At 39.1% G+C, this 22,299-nt stretch overlaps 1 protein-coding gene across 1 annotated transcript in view; it reads left to right on the plus strand.

The window, feature by feature from the left end:
- Positions 1-22,299, plus strand: part of PREX1 (phosphatidylinositol-3,4,5-trisphosphate dependent Rac exchange factor 1) — a 210,830-nt gene that overhangs the window by 84,790 nt on the left and 103,741 nt on the right. Inside the window, exons 3-5 of the mRNA XM_056812969.1 lie at positions 2,165-2,287; positions 12,213-12,317; positions 14,533-14,634. Coding sequence (XP_056668947.1) covers positions 2,165-2,287; positions 12,213-12,317; positions 14,533-14,634 — 330 coding nt within the window. The remainder of the gene's footprint in view (positions 1-2,164; positions 2,288-12,212; positions 12,318-14,532; positions 14,635-22,299) is intronic.

The raw sequence follows: 22,299 nt of genomic DNA on the forward strand, positions 1-22,299 counted from the left end.
GAATGATTATTGCTAATTTGTGGGTTGAGAGGCTTCTGAGAAGAAGTAGCATTTGAATTTAAATGTTTTAAAGGCAGACTGAGGGGCCAGCCCTAGGGCAGGTAGGAAAGCTTATTAGACAGTACATGCCCTGGCCATGGAATGCCCTGGACTAAAGAGTTGGAGCTTTCCTGATAAAAAATACTAAGAAATTTTAAGGCTTTTAAGGGATTGATGAGATATAAAAATCAAGAGAGTTTGAGAAAATGGAGGAAGGGAGATATAGATGGTAGTGAAGGGTGATGATTAGGAGATTTGGGATGGTGGCTGTGGCAATCCTGAGGAAAAGGGGATGCAAGAGATGGTGTCTATCCCTTCCTACTAGATACCCCCTCTTTCAGATTCAGCTGTCCTCTTTTGTATGTTTACTTCTTTAATAGTATTTCCTGGTTCTAAGTCTTCTGAGTCTGTCCACCCCAAATTCTGCCCTTGTTTCTCTGTATTTTTCTCTTTGTCTTTGACTCTGTTTTTCTCTACCTCTGTTCTTTTTCTTCTTTGCCTATGTGTGATTGTTTCTCTCTCTCTCTCTCTCTCTCTCTCTCTCTCTCTCTCTCTCTCTCTCTCTCTCTCTCCCTCCCCCTCCCCCTCCCTCTTCTTCCCTTTCTTAGCAAGTCTCATCTACCCCTTACTTCAATGCAGAATTCCCACATCTACAATTCTTTCTGGTCTATTTTCTGAACTCCAGATTGCCTTAAGGAACAAATGAATGATTCAACTAGTAAACAGAAACATAAAGTCTCTCTGCCATCAAGAAACTTATTTTCTAAAAAAGAGGGAGATTATATATGTAGGGGGATTGTTGTTCATGAAACTTATTGGGACCATTAGGGAGGAGACATACCCCCTCTAGGGACAATGGTAGGGCTGCTGTGATCAAGATTCCAAAACTGGACTGGGGAATTCGAGAGGGATAGTGACATTGCCAAGAAGAAGGCTAGAGAGTAGGAAGTAAAGAACAGTAAGGCTGGGGCTTGCCTGAATTAATGGGTCTGGTAAATAAATATAGTTTATATATCCTCAATAAAGGGCCCAGGAATTGAAGGGATGGAGATGGTAACTCAATCTCAGCCTGTTCCAGACTAAGTTTATTACCATTCCCCCTAAACCTGCTCTTTCACTGAATTAAAAATTCTCCATTGTTTGTAACCTTGATGCTATCATTAATCTTTTCCACCATCATGTATTTTGTTTTTCTTACTTTATGTCTATTCTTATACCTTAGACAGGCACTCACTATATATAATGATGTTTTATAGTTATCAATTATTATAAAGATATTTTATTTTATCCTCCTGGGAGCTGGCAAGCAATTTGATCTGGTTTATACATGTATTATCATGGAAAACATTTCCATATTTTTAAGTTTTGTAAGAGAATAATCATATAAAACCCAAACTGCAAAACTAAAAACTCAAATTAAAATGATAAATCATATTTTTTTGATTTGCATTCTGACTCCAATAATTCTTTCTCTGGAGATGGAAGTATTCATTTGCTCCTCATTGGTTACTGAGTAAAAGTCTACATTTCAGACCCATGCCAACTTGATCACTGTTGTGTCAAGTGAAACACTTTCTTTACCCTATGTGAATCAAACTGCATCACCCCATTCATATAGTACTCATACTCTTGTATACCTTTGCCCACATTGTTCCTCATGCCTCAAATATCCTCTCTTCCATTCCTCCTCTTTTTAGGTCCCCACCTATCCATTATTGTTTCCGTGAAATCTCCTGTGACCTTTTTTAACAGCCCTTAAACAGTGTCTTGTGTTATATCTGAATGCATTTATTTATCATGTAATTTTGTATCTTTTTTTTTGGGATATAGATTCAAGCATTTTTCCTTACCCAGATAGATAATAAGGTCTGTGAGGGCTAGAACCAAATCTTATTTTTAAAATAGGAGTAAATTAGTTCTCCAGACATGCCATGGCTTGCTGAAATTCACACTGACTCTACCTCTCTTGAGAACCAGTATTGGTACAATGAAGGAAGCATTGGATTTGCAGAATAGACATTTTAGAAATGGCTTTATTGCTTGTGTTTGAGTAAGAGGCTTAGGAAACATTTGGATGTGGGCCTCTTGACTCCAACTAACATGAGCTTTTTCTGTCTCCCTTTAGATTCTCTTTTCCAACATTGAAGACATCCTGGAGGTTCATAAGGAATTCTTGAATGCCTTGGAATTTTGTTTACAACCTGAGCCTCAGTCTCAGCATGAACTTGGAAATGTTTTCTTAAAATTTGTAAGTAAAATTCAATGTCTAGGTGACTTGTCCCTTTCCTTTCTCTCCCCTCTTTTCCCATCCTGGTTGTCTCCTTGTTCTTTCTATGCTCAGCTCCCTTAAGGGAAGGGGAGGAGGTCTTATCTCTATGGTAGCTTTTTTAGAGAAAGGAAATAGGAGGGCAGGGTAGGAGATCAGTCCCTGGCCAGAGGCTGGCACAGCAGAAAGGGCCACCTTGGTAAGAATGTATTTTCAGAATGTCTTCCTTTTTTGTGCAGAGAACTACTCTCTTTCAAGGTTCTTGGGTTGCCTCAGATAATACTGGGATCAGATAATCAAACAAAGTGGTCCCGTCTATAGGGAACATGGATTGTCTCTCTTCAGGTTCTAGGGAAAGGTCCAGTCATGGCCTCTGCTCTCAGGGAGTAAGAAAAATCAAATAAAAATTCTTTTTTTTTTTGAGGGCAACACCAACCACTCCTCAATTCCCTATAATCCATTGCTGATAGTTACCAGTGCCACCTTTCTACTTCAGACAGCCATCATCCCAAGCCTTCATCACTTCTTCTGGACAATAGCCTCACAATTGCTTTCCTTTTCTACAGTCTTCTTTGAACTACAGTGATTATTTTTTAAACCCATACCATCTGTCTTATATTATGTCAGTTAACCTCAGTTGCCCAGCCCATACCACTTTTCAGCCTTGTTAACTTAAGGTAGTAAGGTTTTTTTTAAAATAATGAAAATGGCACCAGAAGCCTTCCTTCATGCTGCTTTTTATGATCTTGCAGATATCATTTAATGTCCCTTAGAATCAATTCTAATACAAAATATAAGGATTTTAGAAAAAATATTTGCCCTCTTCTCCATTTCTTAGAATTTTAGTATATTTCAGGCACTATGGTAAGTCCTGGAGATACATGGATAAGCAAAACCACTATTTCCATGCTTGACATTCTGATGAAAGAGAGGACATATAAAGAGAGAGATCTGTGTTAGATATATGTAGGGCAGATGGAAGGCAGTCTGAGAGGGGACGGCACTAACAGACTGAGGGGGCTGACAAAAGTCTGCACAAGGCAGGATTTGGGCCGTCTTGAAATAAATTTAAGAGGTTGAGTTGAGGAAGGAGTTCATTCTAGATACTGGGGTGGGGGGTGTGGTGTGGTTGGGGGAGAATAGCCAGAACAGAGGCACAGAACAGCCGTTGGAGTACATGGATGGAGAATAAAGTGTAACAACACTGAAATGGTAGGTTGGGGCTCCCAGCTTAAGAATAGCTTTAAATGCCAAACATTGATCTTGGAAGTCATAGGGGACTAATGGAGCTCATTGGAATGGCAGCATGATGAGACCTACACTTTGGCAACTGAAGGATGGATTGGAGTGGGGGGAAGCTTGAGAGAAGGAGACTAGTTGTAGTAGTCCCAGCTGTCAAAGGAGAAGAGAGAGGGTGTATATGTAAGGTATTGTGAAGGTAGAAACAAGGTTTGGCAAGTGGCAGAGAGAACAACTTGTCATATTTAGCATGAGTGAGGATGAAGATACAACTGGGAAGGTCATAGTGTCCTCAACAATAATTGAGATAATTGCATGACATTTTGTTTATTTGGAGCTCAGGAGAGTGACTGAGGTTGGATATTTATTTCATCTGTACTTCTGTGTATACAGGTTGTCTACCTGTATAAGCTTTTTGTCTCTGTAACCTCAGTGTTTGGTGCATAGTAGGCACTTTAAGTCCTTGTTGGTTAATTGAGCTTACCATTGATTTAGAATTCAAAGGAATCTTAGAATAGGAATCATTCAGTCCAGTGGTATCAAACTCAGATATAAAATAGATCCATGATCTGCTGCATACTGATTTATAAAACTACAAATTAATGTTATCTATGTTGTGCTCTTTTTTTATTGCTTAATTATATTTTTATATAATGACATAAATTATATAATTCTTCCAGCCTACCAGAGAAACAAAAGCTAGCCCATCTGCAAAACTTCAGCCTGCAACCTTCCAGAGTTTGCTATTAGTTCAGCAACGCCTTCCCCAGTTTTACAGATGAAGTGGAGGCTCTGAGTGGTTGGAATTACCCAAAGTTATTCAGATAATGGAGGAAGAGCTGCAATTTGACATCTTGCTCATCCCTCCCAACTTTGATATTCTCTATTCTCTTATAGCCCTTATAGCCCTCTATGGCCCTTACAGCTTTGACATTTTTTGTTTGAAGAGCCCTTCCAGTTTTAACCTTATGTGTTCCTGTTGGCCTTCTAAATTACTTTTTTGCTGGAGCCTGGGAATATTGTGCATGATAATGTCTCTTGGGCCTTTCCTTGGTGCCCTGAATCTCTTCATAGGCACTTGTCAAGCTAGATCAGTGCATTAGCTCTTGAAAAGGCATTTGCTTCAGTCAGCTTTTTCATGCCTTGACCACATAGCCAAGTGGCCTTCCCAAGACCTCATTTGCCCATCAGAATTCTCCTTTCACTGCTCTTGATGCATCCCTTGATCCTCCCTCAGCCTGGCAGGAAAGTTATCCTGGAGTATCCACAGGGAGAACTAAAAGCTTCGAGGTTTATTCTTAGGCTCCCCCATCTCTTCCTTTTTAGACAATTTCAGGGCTGAATAGTCCCTTGTACATCAGTTCCAATCAATTGCAATTGTTCAGTTTTTTAGATGTTGAAATGGGTCCAGAGAGGACTGATTTTCTGAAAGTCACAACATATCATTTAATTTCTCTGCTTTGACTACCAGGAGGCTTGGGTGTCAACTCTTCTCTGCACCCCGTTTGCTGTGTGAGCTTAGACAAAGGTACAGGGATAGGAGGTGGAAGTAAGGGATGCTTGGATGGGAAGGGAAGACATTGAGAGGAGTAAAGGGCCGGAGAGGTCCTGACCAAATGGTGCTGGTACAGAGACCCAGAGGTATGAGCCATAAAATATACCCATATTGGAGCCTTCTCGTTAGGAGCCTAAGTGGTGCCTGTCTGAGTAACATCCAGAGCCTGGCCCATATTGTGTGAGGGTGGTCTGGCTGCTAGAGAAGGAGAGGGGAATGGATAAAAGGGGGCCTCTATTTCCCTCACTTTGTGTGTCCTGGGTATAGCAGCTGCTTCTGAATGTGTCTGTACCAGGCCCTTCATGTCCTGAGCAAGACCAGGCCTTACTCTTCCCCACAGCTGTCCCTCATCAGCAGCTGCAGTCTTTTCTGCTCATCTCCCTCATTTATTTATTTTTTTTTTGTAGGCCCAGCCTCCTTCTCCAACCTCCATGACCAACATCTTGTCATTATGTAACTGCTAGTTTCCTTTAAAAAAAAAAAGAGAAAGAGAAAACAACAAAGACCCATGCAGGGTCCCATGGAGGAAATTAAACACTTGAGACACTCCGCCATCAAGAGCATAGTTTTCATATTTGTGGGGGTCTTGTGCATGAAAAACAGCTGGAGCACACTCGGTGAAAAGCAGCAGAATGTGCATCATTATTGTATTAGGTTGGGTTTAGCAGAGGGCATGTTGTCAGGTGATAAATATAACTTTCTTGAGCCTCTGAAATGTTGGTTCTCAGTATCCCACGTCCTGAAAGAGGGTCTGGGGGAAGAGGGGGAGGCTCTACTATTTTCCTAGGTTGGCAGAGCAGGAAGGAGCCTTGGAACATGGAATATTAGAACTGAAAGAACTAGAAGGGCCTTTACAACCAGGCTTATCAGAGCTAGTTCTAGTGCCTTCAGACTTGCAGGGACCTGGCAACAAGGAATGAGCATTGGCTCAGTGGATGGAGCACTGGGCCTGCTGGATTCATGAGGGTCAGTAGGCACCTATGTGATCCCATTCAGAACCTCTTCATCAAAGGTTTTAGATTCTGCCTGTATGGCCATATGGCTCTGGTGGTGGTTGTTCAGTCATTTTTCAGTCATATCTGACTCTTTGTGACTCCATTTGGGATTTTCTTGGTGAAGATACTGGACTGGTTTGCCATTTGTAGTTCCAGCTCATTTTATAGATGAGGAAATGGAGGCAAATAGGGTTTAAGTGACGTGTCCAGGGTCAAATAGCTAATGAGTGTTTGAGGACAGAATTTAACTTACTCTATCCTCTGCACCCCAACTTATTAGCTGGGTTTGCCTTAATCCACTGGAGAAGAGTCTTAACCAAGAAAACTTCATGGGACAACAATAAGAGAGGGGGAAAGGACTTGCCTAAGGGCTTAATTTTAGATTGAGGACTTTTTTTTCAAGGGCTTTATTCTAAAAGCCAATATGAAGAGGAGTGCCTTCAGCCTCCTGTAGAATATAGAGAGGGAGACAGTTGGGCTAACAGGGTTTATCCCCTTTTGGGGCTCAGCAATAAAGAAGAAAAGACATAAAGTTGAGGTGAGGAGGGTACTCTTTGTGGGCGAGGGTATCAGAGGAAGAAGTCTTGCTTTAGGTTTTGAAGGTAGTTCAGTTCCTCTTTTCCTGCCCCACTGTTCGAACTCTGTTTCCTCCCCAGTTCGAACATAAGCTCCTTGAGGACAAGGGCTGCCTTTGCTTGTATTTGTATCCCAGTGCTTAGCACAGGGCCTGACATAGGAAATATTTAATAAATGCTTCATGCTATATTGCCTGCCTGCCTCCCTTTCTGTCACTTGCAACTTTCAGGTATAGGTAACCCTTTATGCTAGTTTATTCTGTCTACTATTATTCTTTTTCCTCCCCAGACTGTGCCAGTAGTAGGGGTAGGAGTAGTAATGATAATTTTAAAAGTAAACATTTAGGTGGCACTATGTGCCAGGAATTATGTACTTTATTTATCTTTTTCTCCCCCCCCCCCCCATTTGAATTAGTTTATTTAGTCAATTTAGAACATTATTCCTTGCTAATAATAATCATTATTTCCCTCCCTCCCCTCCCCCCGCCTTTCCTGCAGCCAGTGCACAATTTCATTGGGTATTACTTGTGTCCTTGATCAGAACCCATTTCCATGTTGTTGATGTTTGCACTAGGATGTTTATTTAGAGTCTACATACCCTACCATATCCCTTCAATCCATGTATTCAAGCAGTTGTTTTTCTTCAGTGTTTCTACTTCCACAGTGTTTCCTCTGAATGTGGATAGTGATTTTTCTCATAGATCCCTGCAGATTGTTCAGGGACATTACACCGCCACTAATGGAGAAATCCATTACATTCGATTGTACCACAGCGTATCAGTCTCTGTGTACAATGTTCTCCTGGTTCTGCTCCTTTTACTCTGCATCAATTCCTGGAGGTCGTTTCAGTTCACATGGAATTCCTCCAGTTCATTATTCCTTTGAGCACAATAGTATTCCATCACCAACATATACTACAACTTGTTCAGCCATTCCCCAATTGAATGGCAACCCCTCATTTTCCATTTTTTTTCAACCACAAAAAGAGCAGCTATGAATATTATTGTATGTGTATTTTTCCTTATCTGTTTGGTGTACAAATCCAGCAGTGGTATGGCTGGATCAAATGGCAGTCTTTTAGCGGCCTTTGGGCATAGTTAGGAACTAGGTACTTTAAATTATTATCTCATTTGGTTCTTATAGCAACTCTGGGAAGTAGGTGCTGTCATCTTCCTTTTACAGATGAAGAAACTGAGGCAAACAGTGACTTACCCAGGTTTATGATGCTGCCGTCCAGATTTGAACTTAGGTCTTTCCTGATTCTAGGTGTGGGGCTATATCCATTGTACCACTTAGCTGCCTACCAGAGAGCTAATTCTATTTCATAGATAATAGGATTTTGAGCTTGAAGGGACTTTAGAGCTCATCTAGTCCAATCCCTTTATTTTCTAGTTGTGGCAGCTGGCTAAGAGAGGTTTTTTCAAGGTCACAGAGATGGATCTCCTGTAGATGCAATGTTTTATTCTATTAGAATCTCATGTCTCTAAGAATCATAGGATTTTAAAGACAGAAGGGCCTTACACAACATTCAGTTCATTCCCTTATTCAATAGGAGAAACAAGGGGCAGATTCAGGATTTGAACCCAGATCCTGAGTATAAATCCAATGTTTTCATTTTTTTCATTATTCCTTTGATAATCCCATGCTGTGTTAAGGTGTTAATGGTTGATAGTGGCTCAGTGTGTAATTAAATATTTTTACAGTGACTTTTAGGACTGACTCCAGGAGAAGTTTTCAGACAATTGGAGTCATCAAATATACCCTGATGTAGCCTTGTGTTAGAGCCTTAGAAAAGATTTTAAAGACTGCAAATCTCCTTACTTATTGGTTTCCATGTCTGTTGTATCCACACCCAAGGCAAGTCCTAATCCTTCTTTCCTTTCATATATCTCTCTCCTTTTGTTGAGGGTCTTGTTCTTTTTTATGCCTTCTTGATTCTTCTTTACATTGTGGTGGTCATTAAGGGAAGCCTTCCTGTTGTAATTTCAGATATACCTGGTAGTCTCCAACATCTGGGATCTGGTTTCTCATTTAGATTTCCTTGTGTCTTGACAGGCCTTGAATGTGGTTGCTCAGGTCTAACTTGAGATCCTTCCTTCCCTCTCACTTCATCCCCTATGTTCATATTTATTGACAAGCTGCTTGTCTCCTTAGTCTTAGACTCTTGGTCAAAATCTGTTAGTGAAAGGGGATTAGATTGACAGTTGGATTTAGATTATCCCAAGATCTGTACTATTGGCAGATCTAGGTGAATCACTCAAGTATATGGTGTAGTAAATAGAATGCTAGATTTGGAGTCAGATGAATTCAAATATAGAACCAGTCACTTATCCTCCTTCCTTCTCAGTTTCCTCATCTATAAAATGGGGATAACTACACTTACTTTCCAGAGTTGTTAGAATAATATTTGTAAAGAGTTTTATGCTAGTGATGATGATGATGATGATGGTGATGATGATGATGATTGAATGAATGCTTCAATATCCGAGAGGATTGTGTATGTCTCTCCTTAATTAAGGCCTGTTGTTTTAGATAAGACTAAGCTCTCTGGGAAAGAAGACTCACCAGTAGAGGCTAGTTCATGACTATATCTCCAAAGGGTCCCACTGGGTGCTAAGGAGAAATGAAGTTTCTGGTTAATGGTAACAAAAGGTCCTGCCATGTTCTGTGGTAGAATAGTATAGTGGTGTCAGCCTGATCTCTTTCTAAGGCAAAGGTTTTTCCCTTAGAAAAAAATTTCCATTAGAAAAAAAACCTTTCTATGGCTGAGGCTGGTTCCCTACCTCCTAATTCCAGAGATAGCTTTGAGAGGAACAAGTACTAGGGCCAACTTGTTTGACCCAGCCCTTAATCATCTTTCCTCTTGGTGCCTCATTTACCATCTATACATGTCAACAGCTTTTATGTTTCATTTTTTACTTTTACTCTGAATATTCTGGACCAAAAAAAGTATATGTGAAAATATACTTCCTATGATAATAGTGTGTATTCCTATAGTTCTATGAATTTTATGCACATTTCATAATAGTCATGTTAGATACAGTGTGTCGTCTTTATTTCTTTGCCTTTTAAAAAATGTTTTGTTCACATTTTCCAGATTGTCCTTCCTTTTCCAATTCACTTCATTTTCTTTGAAATGGATCCAATTTTCTAAAATTTCCAGTTTTGAATTCTTTCTTTCCCCAACACAGGGTGGGGGGGATTACAAATATGTATAGTTATGCAAAATAAATTCTCACATTAGCTGATTCCAAAAAAAGAAAACAAGAAAATATGCTTTAATTTGCATTCTTGAGTCTATAAATTCTCTGTCTGGATTAGGTAGTATACAAATAATAAGTGAATGAATTGATTATTGATATAAACTGATTAGATACTCTTCTTACTATGCTTACAAAGTATCTTCAGTTCATATAAGTGAAGCACATAAGTGAACTTCTCTTCAGGGCCAGGGGCAAGGATGCTAACTAGATTCTTGTTATAGAAAAATAAACTATATATTGAGAATATAAGGATATAAAAGGATTTCTTTCTCTAAGGGTTTCTAACTCCACCCAAATAAAACTCTCTGGTTCCTCAAGGTACAGTTTCTCCTGTTTCCACAGGCTACAATGATCCTTTTTTTCCCTTTTCTTCAATAAACCAACACTATTATCCTTATAAGAAGTATATAATTCTTAACCTTGTTTCCAAGTTATAAAAATAACAAAGGCTAGCTGGCTGAGCCTCAGCAAGAACCAATTTAGGACTCTGGGCCATAGCCCACTCAGAGTCTAAACCAAAGACCAGGTATTTCTTTGGTCTTCTCAGAGATAAAACAATTTATGAAACAGCAATAGATAGTCATTAGTGTTTCCCAAGTTGGAAAATGAAAATTACTTACCTCCTTTAGGTTTTTCCCTTCTTTCCTTCTACCTCAGACACTGAGGAGCGAGAGAAAAGATGTCACCTCCTCCCAGAGTAACTGCCACAGAAAAACCATTACACTGTCAACATTTGAAACTGACACTCTGTCTTAGATCTGTTTCAAATTCCAATTCTTTCTCAAGAGAGCTTCTCTATTTCTTATCTTTAATATAACAAGACTTAATTTCTAGTATCATCCTTATAGTAGCATGTTTTATCATGAACCCTCTGGAATTATGATTGATGAGAGTTCCCAAATCTTCTAAAGTTGATATCTTTACAATATCAAATTTTTGTGGTTCTTCTCCCTTTGCATCAGTTCATACAACTCTTTCCAGGGTTTTCTGAATCTATCATCTTTATTATTTTTTTTTACAGCATGACAGTATTTTTAAAAATTACTTTTATTATTGCCAACATTATCAAACATGGACATTATCCCTGTACACAAAAAAAAACATAAAAATAACTCTTTCTAAATCTGTGAGTCTCTATTATCTATAACTGGTTTATTTTCTGGGTATATTTCAAATTTAACATGAGAGCTCTAGTACTGGCCTGCTTCTGTTCTGTCACCTGAAGTTCCTTCTGCTCTATTCAAAGATTAATTGATGTTTTCCTTTCAAAAAAAGAATTCTCATCCTTGTTGTTGGAGGTGGGAGAGAAGTGGCTTAGTCCATGGAGCATGTACAAATATTGAAGTTTTGTGAGCTTGTTTGTGGAGGATGTGAGATCTAACTCCCTTCTTAAAGAAGGCTCAGCAAAGTCCAGCATTAACATGATAGCATGATAGTATTATTTGATATTCATTTACCATTTCAGTTGAATTCATTCCATTTTAGAAGGCTCTGAGAGGTTAAATGATTTGTTCAGGGTCACACAGCTGTTAAAATGTCAATTCGAATTTGAATCCACTTCTTTCTCGTTTATTATAAGAAATAATGAATATTCAACAACAAAAGGTCATTAGAAGTATGAATAAAAGAAAACCTCCTTGTCCCAGAATTTTTAAGCTGTTTTGTGTTGCTTCTGTGTTTTAGACCTAGTTTGACCAATCTGTATTTGCCTCTAGCCTGAAATGTTTGGTCTCCCTAAGGCCATCCAGAGAGGTCTTTAAGAACCTTTCTAAAATTGAGAGTCAGTAGATTTGGGTTCATTTGTTGCCTTCAACATTGACTAACACTGTGATACTTCAATAAAATATCTTCCTCCTTAAAATTAAAAGATAAAATATAAATATTTTATCTATAAAATAAGGAGGTTAGACTAATTCCAATTTTCTAGTTTCAAATTCCTCTTTGATGCTCCAAATTACATAGGTATGGAGGCCTTTCTCTGACGAGATGATTTTTTAAGTTGTCCTAAAGCATTTTGATAGGGCTTTCTCTTAATGTGAGGTTCATGAACAGCCAATCATTAAGCTCTTATGATTTAAATTTGATTTGGGGCTGGGGAGGGGGTAGGGATGCTGATGTTTTTATCATCTCTGCTCAGTTACTACTTTGGGCTTCAATTTTTTTTCTATAAAATTTGTATCCTATATTCCTCCCAAATTAGGGTAATCTAGTCATCTGGTAAGTTATCCTCAAAGATTATCTTGTCCCTTTTCTTATAGGAATGTGTTTATTCTCTTACAGAAGGACAAATTCTGTGTTTATGAAGAATATTGCAGCAATCATGAGAAGGCTTTGAGACTCTTGATGGAACTGAATAAGATACCTGCCATCCGAGCTTTCCTTTTGGTATGTGAATCTACACTTTGCTCCTATTCTTTCATGAGGGCCCCATGACTCTCTTAGGGTACCCCAGTTGGGACAGGACTTGGCTTACCTCATGTATCTTGCCAGAAGGCAACACAGCTAGGTGGGATTATATAGATTACATATGGTAGAGTAGGCAGATATCCCAGGTACTAGGCCAAGTTGAAGAAATGCGGAATAACTGTAGAATATAAGCTCTTTGAGAGCAAATTATTTCATTTTTTTCTTTGTACCCTTATCCCCTAGCACAGTACCTAGCAAACATGAAGTCTTGAACAAATGTTCGATTGGACTGATAGTGAATGATATTTGAAAGATCCTCCCACGAAAGAATAAGTTTCTTTTACTTGGTCCCAATAGAAGAATGAATGGCTAATCCTTGAGAGAGAGAATTTCAAATCACTACAACTATTACAATGTAAATTGAGAATGTCATAAATCAGTTTTCTGGTTTGGAAATCTGAGGTTCTTTCCAATTCTGTGATTTGCTTTTTAGGTTTTGTTTCTCTAAATATCTTTCTCTACTCTCTCCTTTTGCCTTCTTTGGAGAGAATTCCCCAAAGGAGAGTAAGGCCTGAAATAGGAATATAGATTTTTGGGTACTTTTCGAGAATGGAATTGGGAGGGGCAGTAGTGCCTCCCTCCCTTTATACACTCCACTTCATGGTCTAATTGACTTGGCTCGTTTTGAGGCAATTATTCTTTCTGACCATGCACCCAACATAATTCAACATGGACCCCTAAACCCTTTTAGATAAGGATAGAGTGAGGCCCACATAACTCACAATTTAAGGAGATTTATTGAAGAGAAATTAAAAAAAATAAATTTGTTGTAGAGCTCCGTTTGACTTCATCCTGAATGAGTTCTTTTAGTGGAGTAGCCCTTTGAAATAGAGGCCCCTTGGGACAGCCTGGGGTCTGTTTTTCTTGTGTCCTCCTGCCAAGGGTCATGATACTGTGAGGCACTATTGGCCTCTTTTTTTTTTCCTTCTTTTCCCTTGGGAATCCGGATGTTAGTTGGGATCATGTCCATATGGGAGGAGAACACTGCTAGATTCACAGCTCTCTTTACTTTGTCTTTCCTCTATGCCAGCCCTCACTGCCACTTGCCAAGTGGCAGCTTGGGGCAGATGACTAGTGAGGGTAAAGAGAGGAGCTGGGGGTGGTTGTGCATCCTCCAGGGAAATTGAAGCCCAAACCATCTGTTGGTTGAGAGTCCTCAGGCTTTCTGGCTTCCCTGCAATCTTTTCCTATGATTTGATAAGCTGACAGAGCCCTGGATTTGAAGTCGGAAGATCTGGGTTCGAATTTTGATTTAGCTGTAAAATAGGGCAGATAGACGATGATGTTTTATGGTCCCTTCTCATTCTCAATCTTATTACTAGATCTCATTTTATTAAAGCCTTAATAGCATAAAATAGAAGACTCAAAAGGTAGGTTAAGCCTTTCTGGCTTTGGGGGTAAGTAAGGAAGAGGAAGGTCCCATCTCTGCCTGTCTCCCATGTGACTGCTGCAAGCTCCTCTGGGATTCTCTTTCCCGCTCTCTGATTTGAGCTGTCGTCATAGGAGCCATTTGGAACAAGTGTTGTCCCCTGAGCACAAAGCCCTTGCTGTCCACCCAGGATCTGCCCCAGCATTCCACAGCTGCTGCAACCCAAGGGCAGGGTGCCCCGGACCAAAAGGGACTGGAGGGTCCTAACTGGGTGATGTAATTTGGAATGTAGACCAGGAATTGTTTCAAGCTCAAGTCCAGGGCGGGTAGAATGGCTGGTTGAGACCCAGAACCTAATAAAAACAGTTGTCTCTATTTTGTCAGATCTGGTAGGGATCTAATAGTGGAATAAAACATGGCGGTGCCGTATGAGACCTTCGATGAAAGGGATCTTAGAATTCCCAAAGCTGGAGCTATATCCTTGTTACCATAGAAGGACCTCAGTTGAAATCCTTCCTACACTTAACCTCTTTGGGCCCCAATTTCAAATGAAGGATTTGTGACTTGATAGCCTCCAGGATCTCTTCCATTTGGATTCTCCAAACTCTATTAAAACTGGAAAGAGCTTTAAAACACAGATTGTATGAGCTGGAAAGGAAAATTAGAATCTTAGAATGGAATGAACATTGTTGGGGAATGGAGGGTGATAGGAAGAACTTGAGAACTTTGGGCATGATGTATGTACATTTTTCTATCTGCTTGCAGAGTTGTATGCTTTTAGGCGGCCGAAAGACAACAGACATACCCTTGGAGGGCTACCTGCTAACTCCAATCCAGAGGATTTGCAAGTACCCTCTGCTCCTCAAGGTAGTGTGTGAATTTTTTGTTCTTCCTGATACCCAGAACTTCCCAGTCCCTGGTACCCTTTGCATAGTCGGGGTTCCTGATAGGCTGAAACAGGAATGGGGAGCAAACATAGGTCATTTGTTCAATGTCTCCTAGTCTTGTGGACATTCCTCTGCTTGGGGAAGGGGATTGGGTCATATGATTCTGAGGATATTCCCCCATTCTTGGAATGATTTTCTTTCTCACCTCTACTTCTTAGATTCCTTAATTTTTCCTTCAAAGCTCAGCTCAGGTACTGGGACCATTCCTTGTTCTTCCAGCTTCTTGTGGCTAGATCTTGGATATGTTGTGTATATATTAGTATTGAGAAGGATGCTTAAAAGCTTGTGCTGCCTAATAAGAGCTGATGATCTCCAAATGTTACAAATCAGTTGTTTTGTTGATGGTTGAGACTTTACAACGTGTTGGAAAAATGTTAATAATGCAGATTAAATTGTCCTAGGAAAATTCTTCCTCTTTGTAGAGCTTATTGTTAAATATTTACTAGCAAAGCCCTGCTTCTTTGTGTCGATGTAGTTCCCCTTAATGGAATGTAATCTCAGTGATGTCTTTATATCCTTACCGCCTTGCACAGTCCCTGGTACCTAGTATGCCCTTAGTAAGTCACTGTTGATTGATTGATGATGCATGGGGGGATTCCTCATCGGGTGGCTATTGGACTAGTCTCTCTTTTTTTTTGTTTGAGATCTCTTTCAACTCTTCCATTCTGATATTCTGAGTGATTATGAGAGCCTGAGAACTGCCTGGCAGGAGGGTTGGGCAAACAGCCCACAGGAAGCAGCGATTAAGCCTTGGGGTCGGTTTGCATTCTTGACAAAGAGCCTCCTCGATGTTTATAGTGTCCGGCTTCCCCTCAGTTGCTGCTTCCTTGATTTCTCAGCCTCCAGCTGTGTTTATTGAAGACCATAGAGGGCCAGGCATCATGCCCTGGATGCTGGGGAGAACCTTGGGGAGACGTGGTGTTCTCTGCTCCGAATGGATCTGCTCAGAGCGTCCTTGCTTCTGGCTCTCACATGCAGAGCTGTTGCATGAGAGCACTCTTGGCTCTGTGGGGGACTTTATCTTTCTCAAATTCTTGAGCTTTTTGTAACATTTTCCAATTGTGGGTTAAAGGCCATTCCTTCAGCTTGGATCAGCAAAACCTAAAATATGTCATGATGTAGGAGGAGGTCAAGGGGCCTAGGTGTGCCCTCCCCATCCCCTTATTCACTAGTTGTGTGACCTTTGGGAAAGTCAGTTTTCCTCTTCTGTCGATTGAGGAAGTTGGGTTAGAAGATTTTGAAATGCTCTGTTCTCTGATTCCCTCACACACTCCCCCGTCCTGTTTTACCAATGGATAGCTCTTTAACTAATGTGATAAAATAGAAGATTATTCTTCCTCTGGCTCAGTCTGTACAATTAATTGGGCCTCAGTTGCTTCATATAAAAAAAATCAGTGGGTTAGATGAGATGCTCCCTGAAACTGACCCTTCTTCCTTCTTGCTCTACCCCTGAGTGTGCCTCCATTCTTGACCCCAGTGTCTAATGTAGGTGGCAGAGACTGAGAAGAGTGGGTGGCTGAGAAGGAACAGGCAAGAGCAAAAAACAAAAATGGAGAAATGACAGCCTTCTGGGGAAAAGCCAGCAAGCCTTTACTTTAATATTGCCCAAGAATAGACTATGTGGTCTATTTTGGTTGGATTTATAATCTAGGGTTCTTGTAATAGGGGATTAGTGTTTTCTCACTCTGCTAGAAAGTCTCCATCTGCTTTTCAAATAAAATTCCTCCTATTAGGTGTTTTTCTATATGTCTATTTCCATGGTAGGAAGGCCCTGAAGGGAGATGTTAGTTGGGGGATGGGAGTGGTCATTTAATTGGCCATTATAGCTGGAAGGGACCTTATTGCTTAGAATGCCTGACCTTAAAACAAGGACCACAGAATGTATTTGATCTGGAAGAGACTTTGGAACACCCAGCCTTAGAGATGAATGGAAATTTAACTGAAATGGACAGGTTTCTAGAACCAAGACCATAGAGCAGGAAGGAGCTTTAGACCAGAGGATGTTACAGCTAAATTATGTTACGAGTTGGGAGTTTGACAGTGAACAAAATACCCGACCTGAAAATGAGTCAGGAAGACCAATTTTCAAATCCTTCCTCAGATACTTGCTATCCTCATGTCCCTAGACAAGTCATTTAAGCTCTTTTTGCCTCAGTTTCCTCATCTTTCCTTACTTTCTAGAGATATTATAAAAATAAAATGATAGTATTTGTAAAATACTTTGGAAACTCCAAAAAGTACTAATGGTAATTCTCTCTCTCTATATTTTAAATTTCATTCATTCATTCATTCATTCGTTCGTTTGTTTGTTTATTTGTTTATTTATTTTTGGTTTTAATTTGATTTTAGAACATAGAACAGAACTGCTAGGCTATTAGTATGTCACCTTTGGCAAATAGTTTATCCTCAGTTTCCTCATCTATGAAATGGTGATAGTAGCTCCTACTTTGGAAAAAGTTTTGAGAGAGTCAAATGGCACATAATTGTTTTCTTCCTTCCTAACTCATCATATGAAATTCTTGTCCAATCTTTTCTTCAGATCTGTTGTCAAGGATGGCAAACTTTTTTTTTTATCTGTTATGCATACCTGTGTGACACGATTGTTGACTCATTAGACTGTGAGCATGTACCAGTGGTGGTTTTCTTACTTTTTTTTTTAATGGTCTTTCTTTGAATTCATACTCCCTATCACAGTGCCTGGTATATGATAAATGCTTAATAAAAAGCTTCTTAACTTGTTGGCTTACTCCCTATACTTTTCCATCCCAATTTTTCTCACTTAGGTTATTGCTGGTGCTTGCTTACTCCCTTGTGTCTTTCTTCTGCTCTTTGGTTTACCTGAAGTTTATTTTCTTCTGAAACTGTGGTATTTTGCGAGTTGAAGCCAAATAACTTACTCTTGGAATATTGGAGTTATAGAAGTGAAGTTTTGCTGTGGGGAATAACTTGAGATCATTGAAAGCACAACACAGTTTCTCAGATATAATTAGATGCTTCATGGTATCACCTTCCTGCTAAACTCTGTATTCATTTCTTTGGCCATTGGCAGACCCTGCTCAAAATTTGCATGCTGAGGGATTAGGCTTCCCGCTTGATTAAACTATATAATTTAATAACCTGTTCTTTTGCACTCACTCTTTGCTTGTTACATATGAATGTCTGAGCTGATTTTTTTCATTAAAGATTTCAGTATTTTGGTTCAGTTTTGAGCACATAGGAGGCACATGGGATTAGGTCTCATTGGGTTTAGCATAATGTCCTAGGCATACACGTTTGATTGTGAAGAATCCTTAATTTTGAAATTAGTAGGATATTTGCCATATCATTGCCTTACATGAAATTGGCACTCGGCAAATTATTGATCCAGCTCTTTGTTTTTTGTAGGCGATAGCTCATTAGAGTAGCATTTCCTTCTGCTGGGTCAAGATTTTAAAAAAGTAGTCAAGCATGGATAACATAGGATTTTATGATTTCTATACTTCTCACTCATCTATGGAATTACAAAGATGTGACTTGGTTTAGGAAATTGAATATTAAAATCTTCCTGCTTTATTCACTCATGTTTTCTTCAAAGATACCAATGATGAGTTCATAGACCATTTTCTTAAGAATTATTAGTGACATAGCAGCTAGGAGACCTGGAGGTTCAAATCTGGTCTTAGACTCTTCCCTTACTGTTCATCTTTCTTGGAACTGATTCTAAGTTTAGGAAAAAAATTATAGTGATGAGAAAGAGGCATAAATATCTGTATTTACTGATATCTTTTCACTTTCCTTAAATACACTCATATCCGTGTTTTTACAAAAGTACCAGATGGATGTGTCATAGCCTGCTAGCAGTTCATTGAATTTTATTACATTTAAAGTCTGAATCAGATATGATGCACAGTCAGAAAAGCTAATGTGATTACAGACTACACATTAGAAGAGGTATGATGTTCTCACTTAGCCTGGCACAGGCAGGTGCTTGATAAATGTTATTGAATAACTGACTAACTAAGTAGGTGATAACTTAATTGTTTTAAATTATATTCAGTTCTGGGTACCATATCTGGGTCATGGAGATTTTTTGACCTGGAGAATGTATAGAAAAGGGTGAGAAAAAAGTTGACTTCATGTGATTTGAAGCTCTGTTTTATGGAAGAGATTTTAGACTTGTTTTGCTTGGATCCAAAGGGGACCAAAGTAGTAGGTAGAAGCAAATTTAAGCTTAATAGTTAAAATGATAAAAACCTTAAACTTCCTTAAAATTAGAACTATCTAAAAGTGAAATGAGGTAGATTTGATGAGAAATATGTTCTACTTACTGCAGGTCTTGAAACAAAATTTGGGTAACCACTTCTTGGGTTAAAGAATTCTTTATTATGATTATAAGCACAATATTCTGTACTTTTTGAACTGTTTAACAAATTGATTCCTGATCATTTTTGAAATTGTGCTACTTACCTAGTAGATTTCTTTTGTAACTATTTAGTTATGTCCAGTCATTCTTCCTGAATTTCTCTTGTTAATTGCCATTGCCATATTCTCATTGAGAATGATGTTTATCCAGTCTAAATGGCCATTGGTATCACTAATGTGAATAAGATAGATGACTTTAAATACTTAACTTGTGTTCTATTTTCAGTTCAGGATTATCTGGCTTTAACTAGGTCTCTCTGCAAGTTTTCATCAGGTTCAGTAATTTTATTTGTAACTACTCATACCTAGCCTTCCAAATTCTCTCTCCTTTTTTGTAAGTTATATGTACCCAACATAAGAATTCCTCATGTCAGGGATATAAAATGATTTTGCTTTTCTGGTTTAATCTTAGGATCCTAGCTCACTTGTGAGCCACCAGAATTGGCTTCTTTGAATGAAATTCATTTGAAAGCTTTAGATGTGGGTGTTCTATGAGTTTGCCTCCCTTTGTGAGTTTCATGGGCTCTCTAAGAACTTTTGCATCCAGAACTCTGGTGTTTAGAAAGAGGAGCTGAGCTAAACTTGGGTTCTTGCTACCCATAGGATACTAACATAGTCTTCCAACTCATTTTATATTCCTTGCTGCCCTTCAGCTCTGATATTCTGAGATTCTTTGACTTCCTTTTTGTTTATTAGTAAGGGGGCACAGGAAATCACCACCTTTTGTCACCTTATTTTTGTTGCCTTTCCATCTTTCCTGTCTGTCATTTTTTTTTTAAACATCCTGCCCACTGCCATTGTATCAGGTTGGTTGGGTCCTGTTTTTCTGTGGTGAGCCAGTAATAGCTTTATGGCAAGACTGAAGCCTGTCATCCGCTTAGCAATGGGGAAGTATTTGCTGACATAAATTTTTTAATCAATCAAAAAATTATTGTAAACCTCGTATGTACAAGGCACTAGTGGAGGGAAGAGTTTTGCAGGGTACATATAGAGTCATAGAATGTTAGAGCTACAAGGGAGGTTGATCCTAGAACACAGGATTTCATATTTGGATAGGACTATAACAAGTTCCTACAATGTGAAAGTATTATCTTATTGGATCCTCACCACAACCCTGTAAATAAGTGATATTATTAACCTCATTTTACAATTGAGGCAGAATTTAAAGGTCACACAGTAGTACATGTCAAAAGTTCGGATTTGAACTCAGTTCTCAATCCAGTTATAGAGCTCTGCTGTATCACTACCTGCCTCTAAAAAAAGATGAGAGCTTAGACTGGGAGATCCCTATGCTACTTACTCTCCAGGTGACCTTTGCAACAAGAATGCCTTATTGAATCTTATTGTACCTCATTTTCTTCAGGGATAAAATGAAAGGGTTGGATTAGGCTATTTTTTCTCCAAATATGGTCAGGTTACTCATGGAGATTCCTGTGACCTTTGATGGGGTCCGTGAGGTCAAGACTTTTTCCATATACTAAAATGTTTTAATTTCTAATAATATAAATGTAGATAGCTAAAACCCACATATGCAAAAGCTTTTGGGGAAAGGTGGTCTTCTGTAATTTTTAAGTTTGTTATGGGGCGTTGAAACCAGAGAGAACCACTTGATTACTTTTTTTTCTAGGTCTAAATTCTCTTCTAGCTTTAAATTCTAGGGTTCTAAACTGGGAGTTAAAGTTGGAGATGAGATATTGGTATTTTCTTAGTCTTTAAACCTATGATCTTATTCTTCCTTATGGAGATTTCTCATTTTTTCTTGGGATTTTTACCTGTCTTAACCAGAAGAATGAAGTTATCCCGAGATTAAATTTTGTTTTTTACAATTACATGTGGAAATAGTTTTGGACAAATGTTTTCTGACATATTGCTGTTCTGATGCCCCCTTCCCCTCCTCAGGCAGTAAATAGTCTGGTATAGGTTATTCAGTCCTTTCATGGAATATTTGTTTCCATATTCCTCCAGAAGACACATATCATATATGCAGTAAATAAAACTCATTAAGGAAATAAAGGATGACATCCCTTGATCTGTAATCAGATTCTTACAGTTCCTTCTTTAACTGTGGATACATTTAAATCCTTTGCATATGATTTGCTTATAATTGCCATTTTATTATTATTTTATTTAGTCACACCCTACTCTTTGTGCCCTCATTTGGGATTTTCTTGGCAAAGGTTTGCCATTGCTTCTCAAGCTCATTTTATAGATATAGAGGAAATTGAGGCAAACAAGGCAAAGTGAATTGCCCAGAGTCATACAGCTAGTGAATATCTGAGGCCAAATTAAAACTTGGGTCTTTCAGCCCTATCCCCTGGACCATCTAACTGTCCAAAAGAGCCTGGATTAAACCATTTACAACACAGTCTAATTTCCACAAACCTGGGGCATAGGAAAAGGCACAAGAAGTTTTGGCCTGGGCTCAGAAAGAGTTGTATAGTGGAGAGAGTGCTAGAATTGGTGTCACCAGAAACCTATTTTTAAATCCTGATCACTGAGAAGTAATAATCTCTTTGAGTCTCAGTTTCTTATCTGTATACCCTTGCTCCATGGGCCACTGGAGAGAAAGATGATGGTAGCAGATTCTCTTGTGTCCCCTTGTGGAGCAGAGATAAATGGAGAGACCCATAGGGCAGGATTCCTCTCCTTATCAGGTCAGCTACTTTTAAAGTGGGATACAAGCTGGCTGGACACCAGAGTTAGGACATTGAAGAGGGGATAGGATGGGTCCCCCTAAAATCTTTTTTCCTCGTTGTCCTTTTCCCCTTTTCCATCTCTTTTTTCCTTCTCTAACCTCTCCTTTTCTTCTGCCTCTTTTTCTCTCCCTTTGCCTCTCCCTCTTACCTCATCACTTGGACAGGAAAAACACTCTAGTCTGATCTTGTTTTTTTTTGCCCCCTAAATCTAGGCCTCTTGGTCACAAAGGTGCCTTTGGAGAATTATGTTCAAGACCAAGTTTAGGGTCTCGGTAGCTTCTTTGTAAATATTATTGGAGGACAGATATGCTATCTTGCCCACAAGCTCAGATGAATTGGTGTAACATCCTTTTCAGTGAGGGCACATCCTCTCTTCTTAGAAACCCTAATATTTAGCCACTGTCTGAAACCGCAGAAACTAGTGAGGTAGTTTTAAACAGCACTGGCTCTAGGTGTCAAGAGATCTAGTTTCTTGATCCCAGCTCTGC

The sequence above is a fragment of the Monodelphis domestica genome, chromosome 1, assembly GCF_027887165.1.
Source record: "Monodelphis domestica isolate mMonDom1 chromosome 1, mMonDom1.pri, whole genome shotgun sequence".
In the NCBI taxonomy this organism is placed as follows: Eukaryota; Metazoa; Chordata; class Mammalia; order Didelphimorphia; family Didelphidae; genus Monodelphis; species Monodelphis domestica.